Source organism: Rhinatrema bivittatum, chromosome 12, assembly GCF_901001135.1.
Source record: "Rhinatrema bivittatum chromosome 12, aRhiBiv1.1, whole genome shotgun sequence".
In the NCBI taxonomy this organism is placed as follows: Eukaryota; Metazoa; Chordata; class Amphibia; order Gymnophiona; family Rhinatrematidae; genus Rhinatrema; species Rhinatrema bivittatum.
In genome coordinates this window covers 3,923,053-3,940,058 of record NC_042626.1, presented here as the reverse complement: position 1 = coordinate 3,940,058, position 17,006 = coordinate 3,923,053, and the positions used below count along the sequence as shown (strand labels likewise).

Below are 17,006 nucleotides of genomic sequence, written 5' to 3'. Positions count from 1 at the left end.
TAGTGTGCAAGTTTATGACGGTTTGGGCTGCACTGTCCTCTCTCCAGAGGTGTAACTGTCATCATCATTTCCAGGGTTAACGGTTAACTTTTCCTGAACATACCCAGATCAGTCCAGACCAGTGGGTTATTCATCCCTTCCAGCAGTTGGAGTCAGAACAAAACTTTGAGGCACTGCTGCTTAACTGAGAGTGCTACCTGCAGGACCTCAGTATTTCTGACTCCAGCAGATGGTAGAGATGCACCTGCAGGCTGTTAATTAGTTAAGGAAAAGAAGATTATTTTTTTTTTGTTTTGCAGTAGTTTTAGGTTCCAGCTCACGGACACTCCCTGAGGTGCTAGGCATCTCCATGGGCCATCCCTCACGTGGAGCCGGGCCGCTGACTGGGTTCGCCCGCAGAGTACTGGACGGTCCGATAGCCAGGGATCCTGGCTCTCTCGACCTTCCGAGGCTCACTCTCGCCCTTCTTCCTCTGGGAAGTACCTCCTTAATAAAGTTTCTTTAAGTTCCTTGTTTAAAAAGAAAAGCATGTAAGAAGTAGAAGAGCAAAGCTCAACAGGAGCTTCAGCGGGGAGGGCCTAGTCAGCCAGGGCCGGGAGATGCAGGACTGAGCGGCGATTGCCTGGCTCTTAATCCAGGGGTTTGCGATCGATTGCGACACTAGGGCCGGGAGGGAGCCGTTGTGCCTCGTTCCTTGTCTAGTCCTGTGCTCTGGTGGGGCTGACCGGACTCTTGTCGGCGTTCCTGGGAACTCCCTGGTGGGGATTGCATCTATCCATGTTTCTCATGTGATCTGGCCAGCGAAAACCATGGGACAGCTGGAAAAGTAACAGATGAGTGGGATAGTCTGCCTCTGGCCTAGGAGCATCCAAATGTTTCATTTACTGGTGCACATAAGAAAATGAAAGGCTCCTTCAAATCAGACAATAGTTTAATAGAGACAAAGCAGAAATAACCTGAATTCAAGGATCGGAAATTATCAGTCAGATGCTGGCATTGCACACATGCGTCCTGTCCTGGGGTGGGGGAAACGCTTGGTACAGGGGTGTTCACAACTCTTTAAATTGCTGTGAGGTGACGCGTCGTCCAGCACAGCCAGGGCTGCAGTTCGCTTTCTTTCAGGAAGTCGGGATGTAATTGAGCGTTGCTCAGGGCCTGAGGAGGAATCCCAGGATGGCATTGTATGGCGGGTGCCATAGGGCAGAAGCGTCATGCCTTCTTACCTGTGAAAGTGGTGGGGATGTGCAGCGCTGGAAGCAAACCCCTGGGGCAACACTGCATCAATATGCGGCTCTTTGAGTTTCCACTAAACCAATTTGCTTAAAAAAAAAACCAAACCAAAAAACTCTGCTTGGTGCCTCAGTCCTCTCCACCAGGGCAGCAGCCGTGCCCCTGAAGCGTGATACCCAAGTTGCCATCTACTGCTGATAAATGGTAATACAAACCAGTTTTTATGACCTCTGCTGCCCTTTTGCGCCTTAAGGTAAAAAAAAAAAATCAGAACTTTCCTGGCACCTTTCACCTCTTCTGCTTCCCTGAATGCACAGAAGAAAAAGGCCCAGGTTGCCCAACCTGCTCCCTCCGGTCTTGCTTATCCTGTGATCTTTTCGTTCACTCCCTGGCAAGGGCCCTGTGTGTGTCTGTGTCTGTCTGTCTGTGTGTCTGTGTCTCTCCCTCCCATGCCTGCCTGAATTCCACCCCCGTCCTGGCTCCTGCAACCTCTGCTGGTTCTCCCCACCCTCTCTCCAGACTCGGAGGATGACCTCCTTGTCCTTGAGCCTGCCAGGTGTTTGCATGTTGGGATCGTTCCCCCCTCAGTATGGCCTTTACCTTCTCCTCCTTCTTTCAGCAGCTCTGGAGCCCAATTCTCAGCAGAGAGCTGCTCTTCTAGCCCTACCTCCTGTCTCTGCTCCCCACCCGCTCCCTCACACTGGCGCCTGCCTCTCACCCTTTTGGTCTCTTGCTAGTTCTTCCCTGCCCAAAAGAGATTTGGTTCTTGGCTCTCGCTCCTGCTGTGATCATAGCAGGATTTTGATGCTCAGAAGAGATTCTCCCATTGGCTCTGGTTTCATTTCCTGCCCTTTCCACCTCTTTCTCATTCTCCCCAGCTTCCATCCTCGAGCATCAGATGTTGGTTGGATTGAGTGTGTTCAGTGCAAAACATTAACAAAAAAAAATTATTTTTTTAAAAATTCCATCCCCACATTCAAGTTATTTTCATCCATGGCTTAATAAGGTTGCTCCCTCCCCCTGGATAGTAAACATAGTACATGATTCCTGTAGTGCTATATCAAGTTTTTCAGTTAAAAAAAAATTAAAAAAAAATCCTTGATTTGTCAAAGATCATGTCATCCCGATATAAAACGCTCTATTTTCTACAAAAAAATGTGCATTGTCCACCAAATGCTGCGTTTTCTGTCAGCATCCCCTTGTGGTTAGGAACGTGCCAGCTGAAAAGGATGACTCCTACTGGAAGAGCAGCTTTCCCAGATGATCCTTCGTGGCCTTGGCCAGAATTAGAGCTGCACGTAGCTAATCAGGGCCAGCAGTGCCACCGTGTTGGCTATGACAATGGTGTCGGCTCGTAGCCTCGATGAAATGTTTTCCACCATCATGCTAGTGCCTGAAAGGGAAGCCACAGGGAGGGGGTTATCTAAGGAACAGGACCTATGAGCCCCCAAACTCTGTGGGGTAAAACCAGGCCTGGGGTAGCCTGTGTTTTATGCACTGGAGCTGCCCGACTCCCTCCACCATTAACTGAAACTGCTGCTCGGTGAAAGAACAACTCCACCATCCAGAGAGAGGCTGAGGTTTTCTGCTTCCACTCAGCCACACGCAGAATACTTAAAATGTTCATGGAAGCGGAGCAGAAAGTTTGTGGATGGTACCTGTGTCTCGGGGTATATGAATCTCAGCAGGGACCCCATCACCTCCCAGCCCTGTGGCTCTGATTTGCACCACGGCAAGGCTGGCATCCTCGGGCATTGGGAATTCAATCTGCGTCTTGCTGGTCATGTAGAGTGTAGGTGTAGCCTGCGAGTCCAGGTGGTAGAGCATCTGGGGAGAATAGCAGTGAACATCAGTCACATGAGCACAGTGCCAGCTCAAGGATATTTTATAGTATGCAGCCACCTCTGAGGTGCATGACCTGGCAGCACACCTCTGGTGCCTGAATAACATGATAAACACAGGGAGAAAGAATGAACAATGCTGTAATTTTAGTGTTTATCTATTCCCTCCCTCGTTGCTGAAAAGAATTTTGTGTATCCACTGTGCCCCCCTCGACTGACTGCAGTTGCATGCAGATACTCCGAGCAGTGCTGTCTGTGCTGCAAGCTCCTCTCCTCTCCTCTCCCCACTAATCTAACCTTACCTTGTAGCCGGTGACAGATGATTCATTCCTCAGAGCTACCAGTGGATCCCATTTCATGCTGATACTGGACCCTGTTAACTTCCAGGAAATGTTTGCAGGGGTACGATTCGGTGCTGTCATGGAAAGCAAGGAGGTAATTTAGTGCAGCCGTGGTGATAATTCCTGAAGGGCAAGCACTTCGTCCTGTGCCCTCCACAGTCAGGACATATGGTAAAAAGGAGACTGTCAAAACAGGGAGGACTGGAGCCAAGCCACACGGAGTTAAAAGCACAGCTCGGCAATGGAGGGAGGGGTGCACGGGACCTCTTACATTTCAGAGTTTGATGGTTTTCCTAGGAATTTCAGCATTTATTACAAGAATAATAATTTCCTGTAAACCAAAAATAAGACCTTTCTTTCCACTTGTTCTTGTAATAAAAACTGTGAAAAATAAAATATGAAAAGTGAAGCCCAAGGGATGTGGGCAGAGCGTGGATCTGGCAGTGGCTCTGCATCCGGTGCGTCTACTCACGTGACTTTATGGTGGTGACATTGGCAGTGGGGCTGGGTGGTCCTGTGCCAGCACGGTTGTATGCACGGACTGTCACGTAGTAGGATGTGTCCGGCTTCAGCTCTGTGACGTGGGCAGCCACCTCCAGCCCTGCTGTCCTCACTCTGTCTGCTGCTGCCTCCTTATCCCCAGCGCGCCAGTACCTGATCTGATCACAGCAAGGAAAGTCGCGTGTTAGCCTGACATTTTTTATTTAAAGACCTTGCATGACTCCTCTTTGTCATACGTTTTCCTCCAGGGATTTAGAATTTGGACTTTTCAGTTCTCCGGAGTACAGGTGCCGCTCTCTTCCCTCCGCACCCCTCAGTAAGCAGAGGCTTCTTTAGATGGATGAGGATAAAAGGGGGGGGGGGGGGGGGCGAGCACCAGCTCCTCGTACACTTTCCCCAGCTGGGGATCTTACCTCGTAGCCCAGGAGGACGCCATTGAGGTCCTGTTGCTGCCCAGCATCCCAGGCCACCTGTATCTCGGAGGCTGACAGGGCTGTGGCTGTGATGTGGGATGGGGCCAGGTGAGGTTCTGTGGAGCAGACACAAGCAGAAGAAGGACTTCATTTGGGTGCAATTATTGTTGAGCGACTTCTAAATATGGCAAATCTCTCTCTCTCCCCGTCCCCCTGAACTCCCCACCTCAGGCCTTTTAGCCAAATAACCTTAAGACACTGTCAGCCCATTGCATTCTAGGATTTGTACTCCTGAATTTGATGATCCGACTCCACATGTCTCCGACACCCTAGAGCCTGTGTAGGGGAAAGAAGGAAATTACATTTCATTCTCCTGTGCCTTTCTGATCTCCCATGTTAATGAACTCCGGTGAGGTTTCTTGCTCGTGATCCGGGCAGATTGTAGTCCAGAAGCTTTCCAGAATTTTCAAATCCTTTCCTCGGTGTCAGGTCTCGAAAGCTCCAGGGTTACAGCATCTCTTTTGATGGTTTTTTTTAAAGGCAGTACAACTTGCTCAGACTTCATGATTGATACAGCTCCTGGACATGTTTTATATTTCTACAAATGTTATAGCCTGTGCTGAGAGAGCAGGGGACCCTGCAGCATTCCTTGCTGTATGCTTAGCATCTGCGTTACCCGACCCAGGCAGACTCGGTCCAGATTTTACACTTGGCATTTCTGCTGCTCCTGAGATGAGTTAGGAGTAAAACCCAGACTGGTGAGAAGGGGAAGATTTCTTCTTACCTTCCTCTGCTGAGTACACCACGGTCATCAGGCTGAAGGGTCCCTCGCCCCTCTGGTTGTAGGCTTTGATCTGCACCTCGAAGGGTGTGTAGGGTGCAATGCTCTTGTTTGAGTAGACAAAGTGCGATGACTCTGCCCCAGCCACTCTCTCCATCCGCCATGTCTTGGTGCCCTGCCAGCGGAGCGCCAGCAGATACCCAAAGCCTTCTCCGTTCTGGTACTCCCGCATCATGGGCTGCCATGAGGTGTGAAGAGAAAAGCAGAGCACAAAGAGACAAACTTACTATTCTCTGATCAGCTGGTGTGGCAGTGCCCATAACTCTGCCCATCCAAATACCCTTAGCTCCACATATCTAGGAGTATTGCTAGATGATGTGGGTCAGTCGCCTGGCAATAGGCGAGTCCATCTGAGATTTCTGAATTTCTGAAAGTTGGTTTTTTTTTCTTTCAAAACCTGCCTGAAACAGGAGCTGAAAAATGAAAACCAGATCAGCTGTTCTTTCCAAGCTTCCCACCTCCCACGCTGCATGCCCCCCGTCCCAGCCCAGTACCACTCACTGTCCAGGTGATGATAAGTTCGCTGGGAGCTCCTCCTCCACCACCAAGCCCTGCTGGCGCCACGGTGGGGGCTGCACACAAGGGAAATAGATGCCACTAATTAGTAACACATGCATGGAAAATGCCACTGTTACACAAGGATGCAAAGGGTTAGTAAACATTTCTGGGTCAACAGAGCCAGTACCATCCTAGTCTGGGAAGCTGGATCACAAGCCCCAGAATTTAGCGGGAGCTGAACCACCACTGAAAAGTTTGCGGTTGTATACGTCATGTAGCAGACTTTTCTTCCTCTGTGGTGGCTTGATAGTATTGATTCGAGGTCAGAACATAGATTAAGTGAAAGTTAGAAATTGTTCCTATTGTCTAGTTTAGAGTTTCTGAGGTAAGTTAGTCAGAATTTTGCTAACACATTAGCCGGGGTCTTATAGTCGCTGCTTTGTTATAGCTGTGTATATCTGCTTGTATTTTTTTTTGTATATTTTACTTAACTGCCCTCACCAATCTCCTGTCAGGTAATGAACTCAGACCTCATCAGCCTGTCAGACCAGTCCAGACTTGGGGGATTTGTCCCGCCTATGGAGGCAGAGAGCAAGAATATCTCTTTTCTCTATATAGTCTGGTACAGCAGGGGAAGCCAGCATTTCTCTGCCTCCAGTAGGAGTCCCCTCTGGTTCAGAAGGAAGTTAAGCAGGCTGCTGGGGCAACAGCTTATGGCAGGTTGATTTCCCCAGTGGTAGCAGGGGAAACTATGGATGACTGTCTTTGAGGCTGATCTTCTTTCCTTGGGGCATTGAGGTCTCTTCGGAGCTCGATTCCCTGCCTTAAGAGGACAGCCATTTCACAGACTCTGGCCCACCCTTGCTTCTCCCACTGGCTCCCAAGCAAGAAACAGACCCAGAATGAGGGAGGAAACGTGGGTGGTGCAGTGCACGCTGGCAGCCTAGCGTAGCCAGCTCTGTCGGTAAGGTCTGTGATGGCAGCGAGGCCTGGGGGAGAGAGCCAGAAGTCAGTGCCGCGGAGGAAGGGGTAGTGCAGCAGTCTGCATTGGGAACCCCGAGTGAGCGTGGCGGCCATGTTCCCTGCATTATTGTTTTCTGGGAACGCGTCACTCAGCAGCCGCAGAATTGCCACGTGCAGGCCCACGGAAGGAGCAGGAGCCAAAGAAGCAGTTGGTGATTGGGGGGCAGGAATTCTCTGCAGAGCTTGTGCTTATTGTGAGATGGAAGGAATCTTCTCAAGAAGCTGCCTCTGCAACAAGACTTCTGGCTGAACTCTGGGCAGGAGTCCTTTTGGTCCCTGGATACCGAGTGGGACTCATGGGAGGAAGCTTGACTGGGGAAGAGTCATCTGTGAGGTGGTTTAGAAGAGAGGAGCTAGGAGCCTCATTGTAAGAGCATCAGAAGCCTTTAGATGACTGAAGAGCAGCCAAAGGATGTGGCATCTAAAGGGGATCCTATCCTGGCAGGGTTAAAGAAGTCTAGCGGGGCATTTCTCATACATTTTAGGGCTGAGTGGGACAATCCTGACTCCTATGGAAGCTTTATCTGCTCCAGCAGCATAACATGGAAGGGATTTAAAATGCCAAAAGTGGATGCCACGGTAGTGGTGGTCACACGAAAGACTACCATTCCAGTAGAGAGAGGCACAGTATTGAAAGAGCCTCCGTGCAGAAAGGGGAGTCCCTGCTCTAGAAGTCATTTGAGCTAGGCAACCTATCGCTTCAGGCAGTGGTATATGGGGGTTGTGCTGGCTCCAACAGTCTGTCGGAGATGGAAAAGTTGATATTGCATACAGTAGTGAGAAGATGGGCAACCTGGAGTCAGAGGCAGCATTTTTAACAGATACTTTATGATCTAATTAGAATGGCATCTCAGCAGGTGTTGACAACTGTGATGGCCAGATGTCTTGTCTGGTCAGCGGACTCTGTGTCCAAGGCCAGATTGAGTTGCCTTTCAGAGGGTGCCTGCTCTTTGGGGAAGAGCTAGAAAAACTGGTGAAGGATTTAGGGGAATCATAGCCCCAAAGGACAAGTCTAGGGATGCTGTTAGCTTCCCTAGAAATTGAGTGTCAGGCAGAGCTCCCTACCCTACTTCAGGAAGAAGGGCCTGCCTTTCCTGTGTTGTAGAAAGGGCATTATTCTGTTACCTGAAAGCCACAAATTTGTTCCATGTCAGACAGTCCTCTTACTCTCTGGCGTAGCCTAGAAGGGAGAAGTAGCATCAAAGGTGTTCATTCCTAGATAGACAAAGCTAAGCCAGTTCTGGAGGGAATAAGAGCTCACTCTACTAGGGCACAGGCTGGACTGGTCTGGCAGGATGATGAGGAAGGTGAAATTAGAAGCTTACCTGCTGATTTCCTTTGAGTGCTGCCAGACCAGTCCAGAGCCCCCCAGAGTATAATATGGAGGAAAAAAAATCCTTCTATTCCCAGATGGGAATTCAGCCTGGGAAAGGAAGAACATAGACTGCTTGGTGTGTTGGTTTTTTTTCTGGCACTTTCTCTGTTCTTTATTGGTTTAAAAAAAAAAAAAAAAGGTTTGGACAAGTTCCTGGAGGAAAAGTCCATTAACCATTATTAAGGTAGAGTTGCAGAAATCCACGGCTTATTCTTGGGATAAGCAGTGTGAAATCTGTCTACACCTTGGGATCCTGCCAGTTACTTGTGACCTGGCTTGGCCACTGTTAGAAACAGGACACTGGGCTTGATAGACCTCTGGGTCTAACCCAGTATGGCAGGTTCTTATGCTGTATCAGACTATATAGGGATGCAAAATGTTCACTCTGTCTCCATCTGCTGGTAAGAGGGACTAACACCAGAAATCTGGAATGGTCTGGCAGGACTCAAGGAAAGTAAATTAGCAGGTAGGATTCTAATTTCACCTTTTGGACCCAAGGTGCCGGCCTTACGAGGAGCTGGTTGATTGCTTGCATGACTGCAGGATTTTCAGTTTTACACACAAATCTGCCTTTGTCTGGCATCTAGTGTAGTTTTCACGGGAGCTGGAACTTGAGCTAGTTAGAAGCAGTTTTTGTAAAGGATGGTTTATTATGGCATGATGGAGCTCATATTAATGTCTACAATTTAACTCTGCCTTGAGCCCTGGACTACAGCCTCCAAACTCTGTCCATGTTCTACTCCTGCTCTTGGCACCTTGTTGGAGTCGCTGACATTTTCTACCCCTGAATTTTATTCCTCTGGCTTGATACGTTGTGGTGTGGTGTTCCCGTGGGATGCTGCAGACATTTTGGGGTGGGTCCCTACCCGCTTCTTTAGTGCGTATCTTGCTGGAGGGTGCACTGGGATCCCCGATTCCCAGGATGTTGCTGGCTAGGACCTGGAACTCATAGTCCATCCATGGGATGAGGTTCACTACCTGCACGCTCTCTGCGTTGCCTTCCACAGTGGCTGGACCTGTGCAAAGCAAAAAGGGCAGAAAATGCTGGAATAAGTAAGGCAGACAGGGTGGGGAGAGGAGATGGGCAGAGCTGCACTTACTGGTGCGGGCTTGTCTCCATGTTTTGGAGAGGAGGTTGCGTGTCTGGATGGTGTATTTCGCAATTGGGCTATGGTTATCGAAGCCCCGGCTCCAGCTGAGCTGCACGGTTGTGTCTCTGATGTCCCTCACCACCAGGCCACCTGGGGGGCCGGGGGGACCTGCATGAAGAGGAGAATCGGGATTATAATAATGTAGCACCCCTCCCAGGGCTCCTGGCTACTCTTGATGGTCCTTCTCTTGAACTGTTTTACAGCAAAGAAAGAAAGCTGGCTTTAGTTAGAGTTCAGATGGGAGAGAACAAAACGATGACTTGTCCTTTGCATCTTTTTACAGTATGCAGTGAGCTCCTATTGGGGACCCCTGAGGGAAGGGAGTTTCCTTACTCTCCTGTTCCTGGATGGAGGATATAATAATCTCCCTTGATCTAGGGGCCTAGAGGATTCATACTGTCTTTGTACATAGAATTAAATATTTTGATGCCTCTGTTTTGTAATGGTTCTTCTTCCAGAGCATCCTCTACTGCAGGGGTGGGCAACTCTGGTCCTTGAGCGCTGGGACTAGATGGGAGGGGGGTGGGCACGGCTGCTATCCTGGTCCTCAAGCTTATACTGTTTTATCATGAAATGGTGGTCTTGAGTACACACACTACGTTCCTGCCTAAGGTGGTGATGTATTTCCATCTTAACCAGCCAATCATCCTGCCAATCTTCTTTCCCAGGTCCCATTCGCACCAAGGTGAACGAGCACTGCACAGTTTGGGACTGCAAGCGAGCCTTAGCCTTCTATCTGGAGTGGACAGAAGCCCATCGACAGTCCATCCAACCTTTTGTTTCTTTTGATAAGAATAGGTTGGGTGTTGCCGTTGCCAAACATACCATCCAGTTAGCTAGCAGATTGCATCTCCTTCTGTTATGCCCAGGTGGGACTGCATGTTTGGGGTCATGTCAAGGCTCATTCTGTCGGAGCCATGGCACCATCAGTGGCCCACTTGTGAGCAGTTCCCATGGAGGAGATCTGCAAAGCTGCAATGTGGAGTTTTTGCCACACATTCACATCTCATTGTTTGGATAGGGATGACTGACGCATCATTAGGTTCGGCCAGTCTGTCCTCCAGAACCTGTTTGAGGTGTAGAACCCAACTCTCCTGACCAGGGCCTGTTGTTTGGGTTCAGGCTGTCTCCCCTCTCTATTACCAACAGCACTGGTGTGGTTGTGCCTTTTGGCACCTGGTTAGGGGTCTGTTGGTCCCCTTTTTTGCTGAGGAGCGGCCTGTAGCTAGGGATTCACCCATGTGTGAGGACTACCATCCTGCTTATCCTCTGAGAAAGCAGAGTTGCTTACCTGTACAGGTGTTCTCAGAGGACAGCAGGATGTTAGTCCTCACAAAACCCACCCGCCGCCCTGTGGAGTTGGGTTTCTCCTACTTTTTATTTTATCGTAATCCTATGTTACGAGACTGAAGAAGGACCCCGTATGCATGTGTGGTATAGGGCATGCTGGGCATGCTCCGTGTGCCTAGTCAAAGTTCTAGAACCTTGACATAAGTTTTCCGCATCGGGACTCCACCTGATGATGTCACCCAGGTGTGAGGACTAACATTCTGCTGTCCTCGGAGAACACCTGTTACAGGTAAGCAACTCTGCTTTATTTTCAGTCAATATAGTATGAATTTCTTTTGATTGATAAATGTTGGTATTTCTTGGGGAGGAGGGTTAGCAGACTATCCTCCATAATCATATATTCATCAGACACTATGACATGATTTTGGAAACATATTTGTATTACATAGAAAACAAAGATTAGTATTAAAGATATGATTGAGATTTTACAGGATTGTTCTGGCAAGACTGGTGGTAGGGACGTGATTGGTGAGTTTAATGGGGAGGATGGTGGTCTATGAGCCTCAAAGTTAATTTGGGGGTGAAGTCGCAAGGCTGAAGGTTCAGCTAGGGATCCCCAGTCAGCTGGGTTTGCAGGATATCCATAGTGAATGAATGAGAGGAGAGTCCGGGCTGCCTCGGGCTGCTATGTGCATGATGGCTCATTTTATTTCAAGCTGCTTCAGCTATTGCTGTTGTACAAAGATCTACAGCATCGCAGCCCAAGGAAGATAGGAGGAAGGAGAGAGAACAAAAGAAGAGGTGGGGGCTTGCCACCGGGCAGGGACTAAATGGGGGGGGGCCCGCTAGGTAAGGGATGAGGAAGAGGCTTCTAGGCAAGAGATGGGTGCTGCTGGGCAGAGAATGGCAGGGGAGAAAGAGGGGAACTGTAGGGCAAGGAGTGGAGAGATGCTGGGCAGGAAGGGGAAAAGGAGGGTGCGGTGCTGGAGCTGCCAAAGGTAAATCAAATGCATGTGGGGGGGGGTTGTAATTTGTGGTCCCCTTACTGCTCATAAGGCAGTTGGGTATTCATGAGATGCATTTGCATATTCATTGTGGATATCCTGAAAACGCAATTGATTTGCGGCACTCGAGGACTGGAGTTGCCTCCCCTGCTAGTGAAGTTATTTTAGAAAATGTCGGTTCCATGTTGGCATTCAGACTTGGAAAAGAGCAGCAGCCTGTTGAAATCTTCATGTAGTGAGCATTACAGAAGCACCGCACTGACCTGGGCCTGTGCCAGTGGGAAGTAGGATTATTCTGTGCCTCAGCCAGGTGTGGATGGAGAAAGGTTTGAAGTGACGTTACCTCTGACCACCAGCATGGCCGATGCAGATGTGCTGTCCACCACTGTCTGAGCTGTGCAGGTGTATTGGCCAGCATGCCACAGCTGGGCTCGGATGATGGTGAGGTCCCCCACTGCTTCTCTCTAATGCAGGAGAAAGGTGATGAGAGGTGTACAGTCATGAAGGCAAAGCGTTATAAACCCCAGAAAAGCAAATACCAGAGCGAGAGGAGGCATGAGGCAGTGGTGGGAGTGAGATGACGATTAAAAAAAAAAAAGTATTTTCAGAGAATTAGGGGGTAATTAGCTCTGGCACTCACGGTTGATGCCCGCAGGTAGTGCCCGTCTGCTTTATCAAAATCAATGGGCAGGCCATTCAGTGCCCAGGTGAAGGTGAGGTCCATGCTGAGGTCGTGGGATGCTTGGCACTGTAGGGTGAGGTTGGCACCCATGTTGATGTCAGCACTGGCTGGTGCTAGAGTGATCTTGGTGGCATCTAGAAAGAAATGGGGCAGGAGCAGGAAGGCAAGAAGATGGAGGCTTTGCCCTGAAGAGCAGAACTTCAGACGGAACAAAGATCTGCCTTCCCCCGCCCTCCTCCCAAGCGTCACTTGCCCCCAGCCCTGAGTTTGGACCCCTTGCTGTTATGAGCCAGTGAGGGACGGCTGAAGGCTGTAAAGGCCTGGGTGGTGTGAAAATCCGCCCTGGCGCAGCGTGGGAGCCCCACTTCTGCCTGCACTTTACGTGTAGCCACACTGTGAGTAGGGGGGCAGAGTTGGGGCAAGGATAGGAGTTACGGGTGTACTTTGTGTGCATAAATCTGGCCCGAACACGCAGAACCGCCAAACCTGCAAATTTTCACAGATCTGCAGCTGCTGAAGCTTATCCTGTAAAAGCTGTTCTGGACCTGCTTCTGCGTCCATTGACCCTCACTCGTTGCTCAGCCCCTGCCTCCGCCTGCAGCCTGGCATAGAATGGACTATAAATGTTTGAAATGAATAATGGGATGCCTTGTTTTAATTGTTTTATGCCGCTCTGTAACCTCCGAGGGGGGAGGGCAGTTTAGACAACCAAAAGTGAATAAATGTCATCGTACCTCGGACTGAGAGAATCCCTGTGCTGTTGGCCTTGCCCATGAAGTTTTCCGCGAAGCAGGTGTACTTGCCCTCATCCGCACGGCTAATATTACGAATGATGAGTGTGCCCTCCTCCGTGATAGCTACCCTGCAGGGGAAAGACAGCCCAGCATAACCACTCTGGCCACAAGGATGTGTAGGAGTCTTCCATGGGCTGGCAGCCTCTCTCATTGCTTTCCAGCCAGAGACAGTAAGCTGGCAGCTTTTACCGTGTGAAGTAACAGGAGATGCTTACAGGCACGGCTTCCATGCTAGCTCCGCTGGGGGAGCCGTTCTTTAGAGTAAATAAGTGGCCATGTCTTTTTGGGTTGCAGCTGGACAGCTGCCTGCCAACTGGGAGACTTGGTCTGCTCCTGGCTTATACCTGCTGCTGTTGCTCTGGAGCTCAGTCCCTTTGCTCCAGACTATGACAGGTTTTGGAGCTGCTCTCGGCTGACATTGAATAAGGACCTCTCCTCCTCGCGCTGCTGGTATCAGACGCTTCACAGGGTTCAGCCGAAAGTCTGGGGCCAGAGCTGTGAAAGTCAGAGCATCATATAGTAAAACAGGTAGAATAATGCCATACGAGTGTCCAGACGGGCTCTGAGGGGTAAAGGCTGCCCTTGTGGCGCGAGCCAGAAAATTAATTTAATTTGTAACACTGAAGGAAAGGGCGTCTTTCTTCCACCTCTTCCTTCTACTCATCAACTGGACTGTAGGCTATATGAGAGAAATGAGTTCCCCTATGCCAGCAGCTCTGCCCTGCTGTGAGAGAGATGGGGAGACAGTGCACTAGCAGCTCTCGAGGTTACCTTGCACCATTAGCTCTGCCCTGCTGTGAGAGAGATGGGGAGACAGTGCACTAGCAGCTCTCGAGGTTACCTTGCACCATTAGCTCTGCACTGCTGTAAACTGTGCCATGCTTGTTCTGAGCGACACATTGGTACATCCCAGAATCCTCCATGCTTATCTTTGAGACCCTCAGCTCCCCATTTGTCACATCAATGCGCGTCTGTAAGAAAGGAGAGAGAGCAGAAAAGGTTCAGCTAAGAGGACTATCTCAGCCATGTTCCTTGCAGCAAGAGCCTGGGCTTCTATAAAACAGACCAGCAGCTTTTAACGAGCACTCTTCTGGGTGTAATAGTGTTTCACGTCCTGTGCAAGCTCAGAAGGGGAGCATGGCTGGTAATAGAAAAGTCTGGATGTAAAATGCGACATCTTACATTAGCTTAGGGGAGGAGGGATGGTCCCTTCCAGATTCCTGAAGTGTCTTGAGTGCTTTGCTTATCTGCTTCCTGCCAGTTGTGGGGAATAAATCGCCCCCTCTGGCTGGGGCAGCTGTGTGGGGGGATGCGTGTGGTGGTGTCTAGGGTAGCTGGATTGCAGCAGGATGTATGTGTCTGTACTGAGTTAGGAGCTCTTCCTCCTGGGGGACCGTTCAGCTGGTGGTGCCCCTCCTGTCTGCCTTCTGTCGGTACTGAGATAAGGACCCCATCTGTGGTCTCCGTGGCATGTGCCCGGCAGTTCTGACATAGGGGCTCTCCCTCTCCTTTCAGGTCAAGATCACTAGGGACTGGTGGTGCTGAGGCTTGCGTTGTCCCTTCCTGGTGGCCAGGTGCCCGCAGTATTGAGAGAGGGGCCACAGCTTCCCCCTGGGGGGGTGTCTGGTGGTGGTAAGACAGTTACCTGGGAGGTAAGACAGTTACCTGGGAGCTTAGGGGCTGCCCGTTCTTCAGCCATCTGACTGTTGGTCGTGGTTTACCAGCTGCAGCGCAGCTCCAGCGTAGATGAGATCCAATATCGGCACTGGTGTCGGAGATCACTTTCAGCCACTCCGGCTGTGCTGCAGGGAGGAAGACAGCGAGCAGGTGAGCCTCCCTCTCCTGCCAATGTTCATGTTAGACAGGCAAATCAAAGGGAGATGTGGGTTTGGCATGTGGGGGGAGTGTCTCTGGTATTGTGCAGGAAGTAGCTGCATAATCTGTCACATGGGTGCTGCTGTAGGGCGGGGTGTGTGCAGGATACCCCCACCCGGATCCTCGTGCCGTCTTACCTTGTACAATGACCCTGCCCTGGAAGGTATCCCGGCCTTTGGCATTTTCTGCCTCACACTCGTAGGTCCCCTCGTCCTCAAATGCCACATTCGGGATTTGCAGCATTGACTCTGTTGCAGTTAGTTTCGAGGGCCATGGACCATCCACTTTTCGCCACTTAATATTTGGGACTGGGCTGGATGGGGAGAAAGAGAAGGTAAAAGCACAGCAGTGATGAGGTAAGAGGAGTGGTGATGCTTCATCCTTGGGCAGATGAGGGTTGTGGTGTGAGCTGTTATGCAGGAGATGAGCAGTGACTTTGCTGTACTGGAGAAAGTACATCTGTTCCTTGAGCGCCCACCTCTGCATAGCAGATGTGCAGGATACCCCTCCCCAGCCAGGACCCTTTGACTCACTTTCCAAAGGCAAAGCACTCCAGTGTCACTGTCTGTTCTGTTAGTGCATAGGTCTCCGCAGGGAACCGAGCCTTAATGCTGGGCGCATACTGCCTGGGGTCTCCTGCAAAGAACCATGAAACATGAGATGTTCTGTAAGCGCAGTCTCGGGATGGGTAGTGATCAGTGCTCTGGGGCAAAGCTCTTTCCAGGCTGGGTCAGCAGAGGAATTCACCAAGGAGGATGATGATGATGGGCCTGAGTGGTAGGGACGCCCTGGTCCTCCCTTCAGATGTCACCCATATTGTCTCCATGCATCATCTTTGGAGACTTCTCTTGGTCCAATACAAGCTGTCGAAGCCTGTTCTGCTCTGCAGAAGCTGAGGAACAGGTTCTGGTTATCAGTGAGTACAGTGCCCACTTTATTCTGTAACTGGGTCATTCCCTCCTCTTCTGTAAATGGGTGAAATAAATGTCCTCCCTACTTATTGAGCTCTTCACATGCTACTTGGGATCATGTGTGACCTCTCACACCCTGTCCTTTCTTCCCCAGTTCCCGAGTCTGTGGCCCCCACGATGTTCTAAAGCGGAGGGAGATTAAGCTCGGTTTGTATACTGAGCTTCTATAGAGCATGAAGGAACTGGTGGAGATGATGCCTGGTGGACCCGGGGCTATGTCATGATTGCTTGACCTCGCTCTGCCTCTGATCTGGTGTTCTCGGGATCTCCTTTCCCTGCCAGTCCTAATACACGCAGTATGGGTGTTAGCAGTTGGAGCCTGATTTTCTGTTCTGGCCACTGAAAGTCTTGTAAGGCTGTGCATGCTCGCACTACCCCCTGCCTTGGTTAGGGTGGATGCTAGGGCTTTGCATCGGAGAACCCGGTGGGGCGGGACTCACCGTCTGCGGTCACGTTCAGCCAGGTGGGTGTGCTGAAGACACTTTTCATGGCAAAGTCGATGTGGCTAGTAGCAAAGCAGGAGTAAGTGCCCTGGTCCTTGAGCTCAGTTCTGGCGACGTAGAGGTTCCCTGTCACCTGGGAGATGAAGCGTCTCCTGTCGGCTGCTATGAAGTTGGGAAACTCGTTCAGGAACCAGCGGTAGGACAGACCTGGGAACAGACGTGAGGAGAGCTGGAGGTGTCCATTGATGCAGAAATATTAACAAACTTCATCCAGGCCCTGGCTTCTTTCTCAACGTTTAAAAGTTAAACTGATTTTTCTTAAACAAACAAAAAAATATCGCTCGGGGGTGGAAAATTCCCTTTGCACATAAAAATGGGTGTCCCGTATTGCAAGTGTGTGCTGGGGCTGCCCCCTCCCTACACTGAAGACAGAAAAGTAAAAAGTGGATTAAAATGTTAAAATAAGCCTAAAATGCTTAAAAAAAAGCAAAAATGAATCAAAAAAATTTGAAAAATATACAAAGCATAAAAAGGTGACAATGAAAAAATGTTTAGCCCTGGCTTCTAATACTTTTGGCTGGGGCTCAAGTTTTCAAACTATTTTCCCAGCCCTGCTTGTCCTTGAAGGTTTCCATTTGTGAGCGAGCATTTCTGCCCAGGCTGAAGAGAACAAGCAGTCACAGCTGTCTGGGGACAAAACTAGCAAAGCAACGGGCGGAGCCAATCCGTCCAA

At 50.1% G+C, this 17,006-nt stretch overlaps 2 protein-coding genes across 8 annotated transcripts in view; one reads left to right on the top strand and one right to left on the bottom strand.

The window, feature by feature from the left end:
- Positions 1-17,006, top strand: part of RBBP5 (RB binding protein 5, histone lysine methyltransferase complex subunit) — a 73,436-nt gene that overhangs the window by 25,406 nt on the left and 31,024 nt on the right. The window lies entirely within an intron of this gene.
- CNTN2 (contactin 2) overlaps positions 914-17,006 on the bottom strand; it is a 35,410-nt gene continuing 19,317 nt past the window's right edge. For all 4 annotated transcript variants that reach the window (XM_029573856.1, XM_029573858.1, XM_029573855.1 and 1 more), the window contains 18 exons: positions 16,271-16,480; positions 15,393-15,495; positions 14,997-15,172; positions 14,650-14,786; positions 13,826-13,955; positions 13,329-13,479; positions 12,925-13,052; positions 12,149-12,324; positions 11,852-11,972; positions 9,164-9,322; positions 8,930-9,079; positions 5,669-5,739; positions 5,111-5,345; positions 4,327-4,442; positions 3,885-4,071; positions 3,374-3,486; positions 2,889-3,057; positions 914-2,623 (listed from right to left, as the gene is read on the bottom strand). In XM_029573856.1, coding sequence (XP_029429716.1) covers positions 2,517-2,623; positions 2,889-3,057; positions 3,374-3,486; positions 3,885-4,071; positions 4,327-4,442; positions 5,111-5,345; positions 5,669-5,739; positions 8,930-9,079; positions 9,164-9,322; positions 11,852-11,972; positions 12,149-12,324; positions 12,925-13,052; positions 13,329-13,479; positions 13,826-13,955; positions 14,650-14,786; positions 14,997-15,172; positions 15,393-15,495; positions 16,271-16,480 — 2,639 coding nt within the window. In that variant the 3' untranslated portion in view covers positions 914-2,516. The remainder of the gene's footprint in view (positions 2,624-2,888; positions 3,058-3,373; positions 3,487-3,884; positions 4,072-4,326; positions 4,443-5,110; positions 5,346-5,668; positions 5,740-8,929; positions 9,080-9,163; positions 9,323-11,851; positions 11,973-12,148; positions 12,325-12,924; positions 13,053-13,328; positions 13,480-13,825; positions 13,956-14,649; positions 14,787-14,996; positions 15,173-15,392; positions 15,496-16,270; positions 16,481-17,006) is intronic.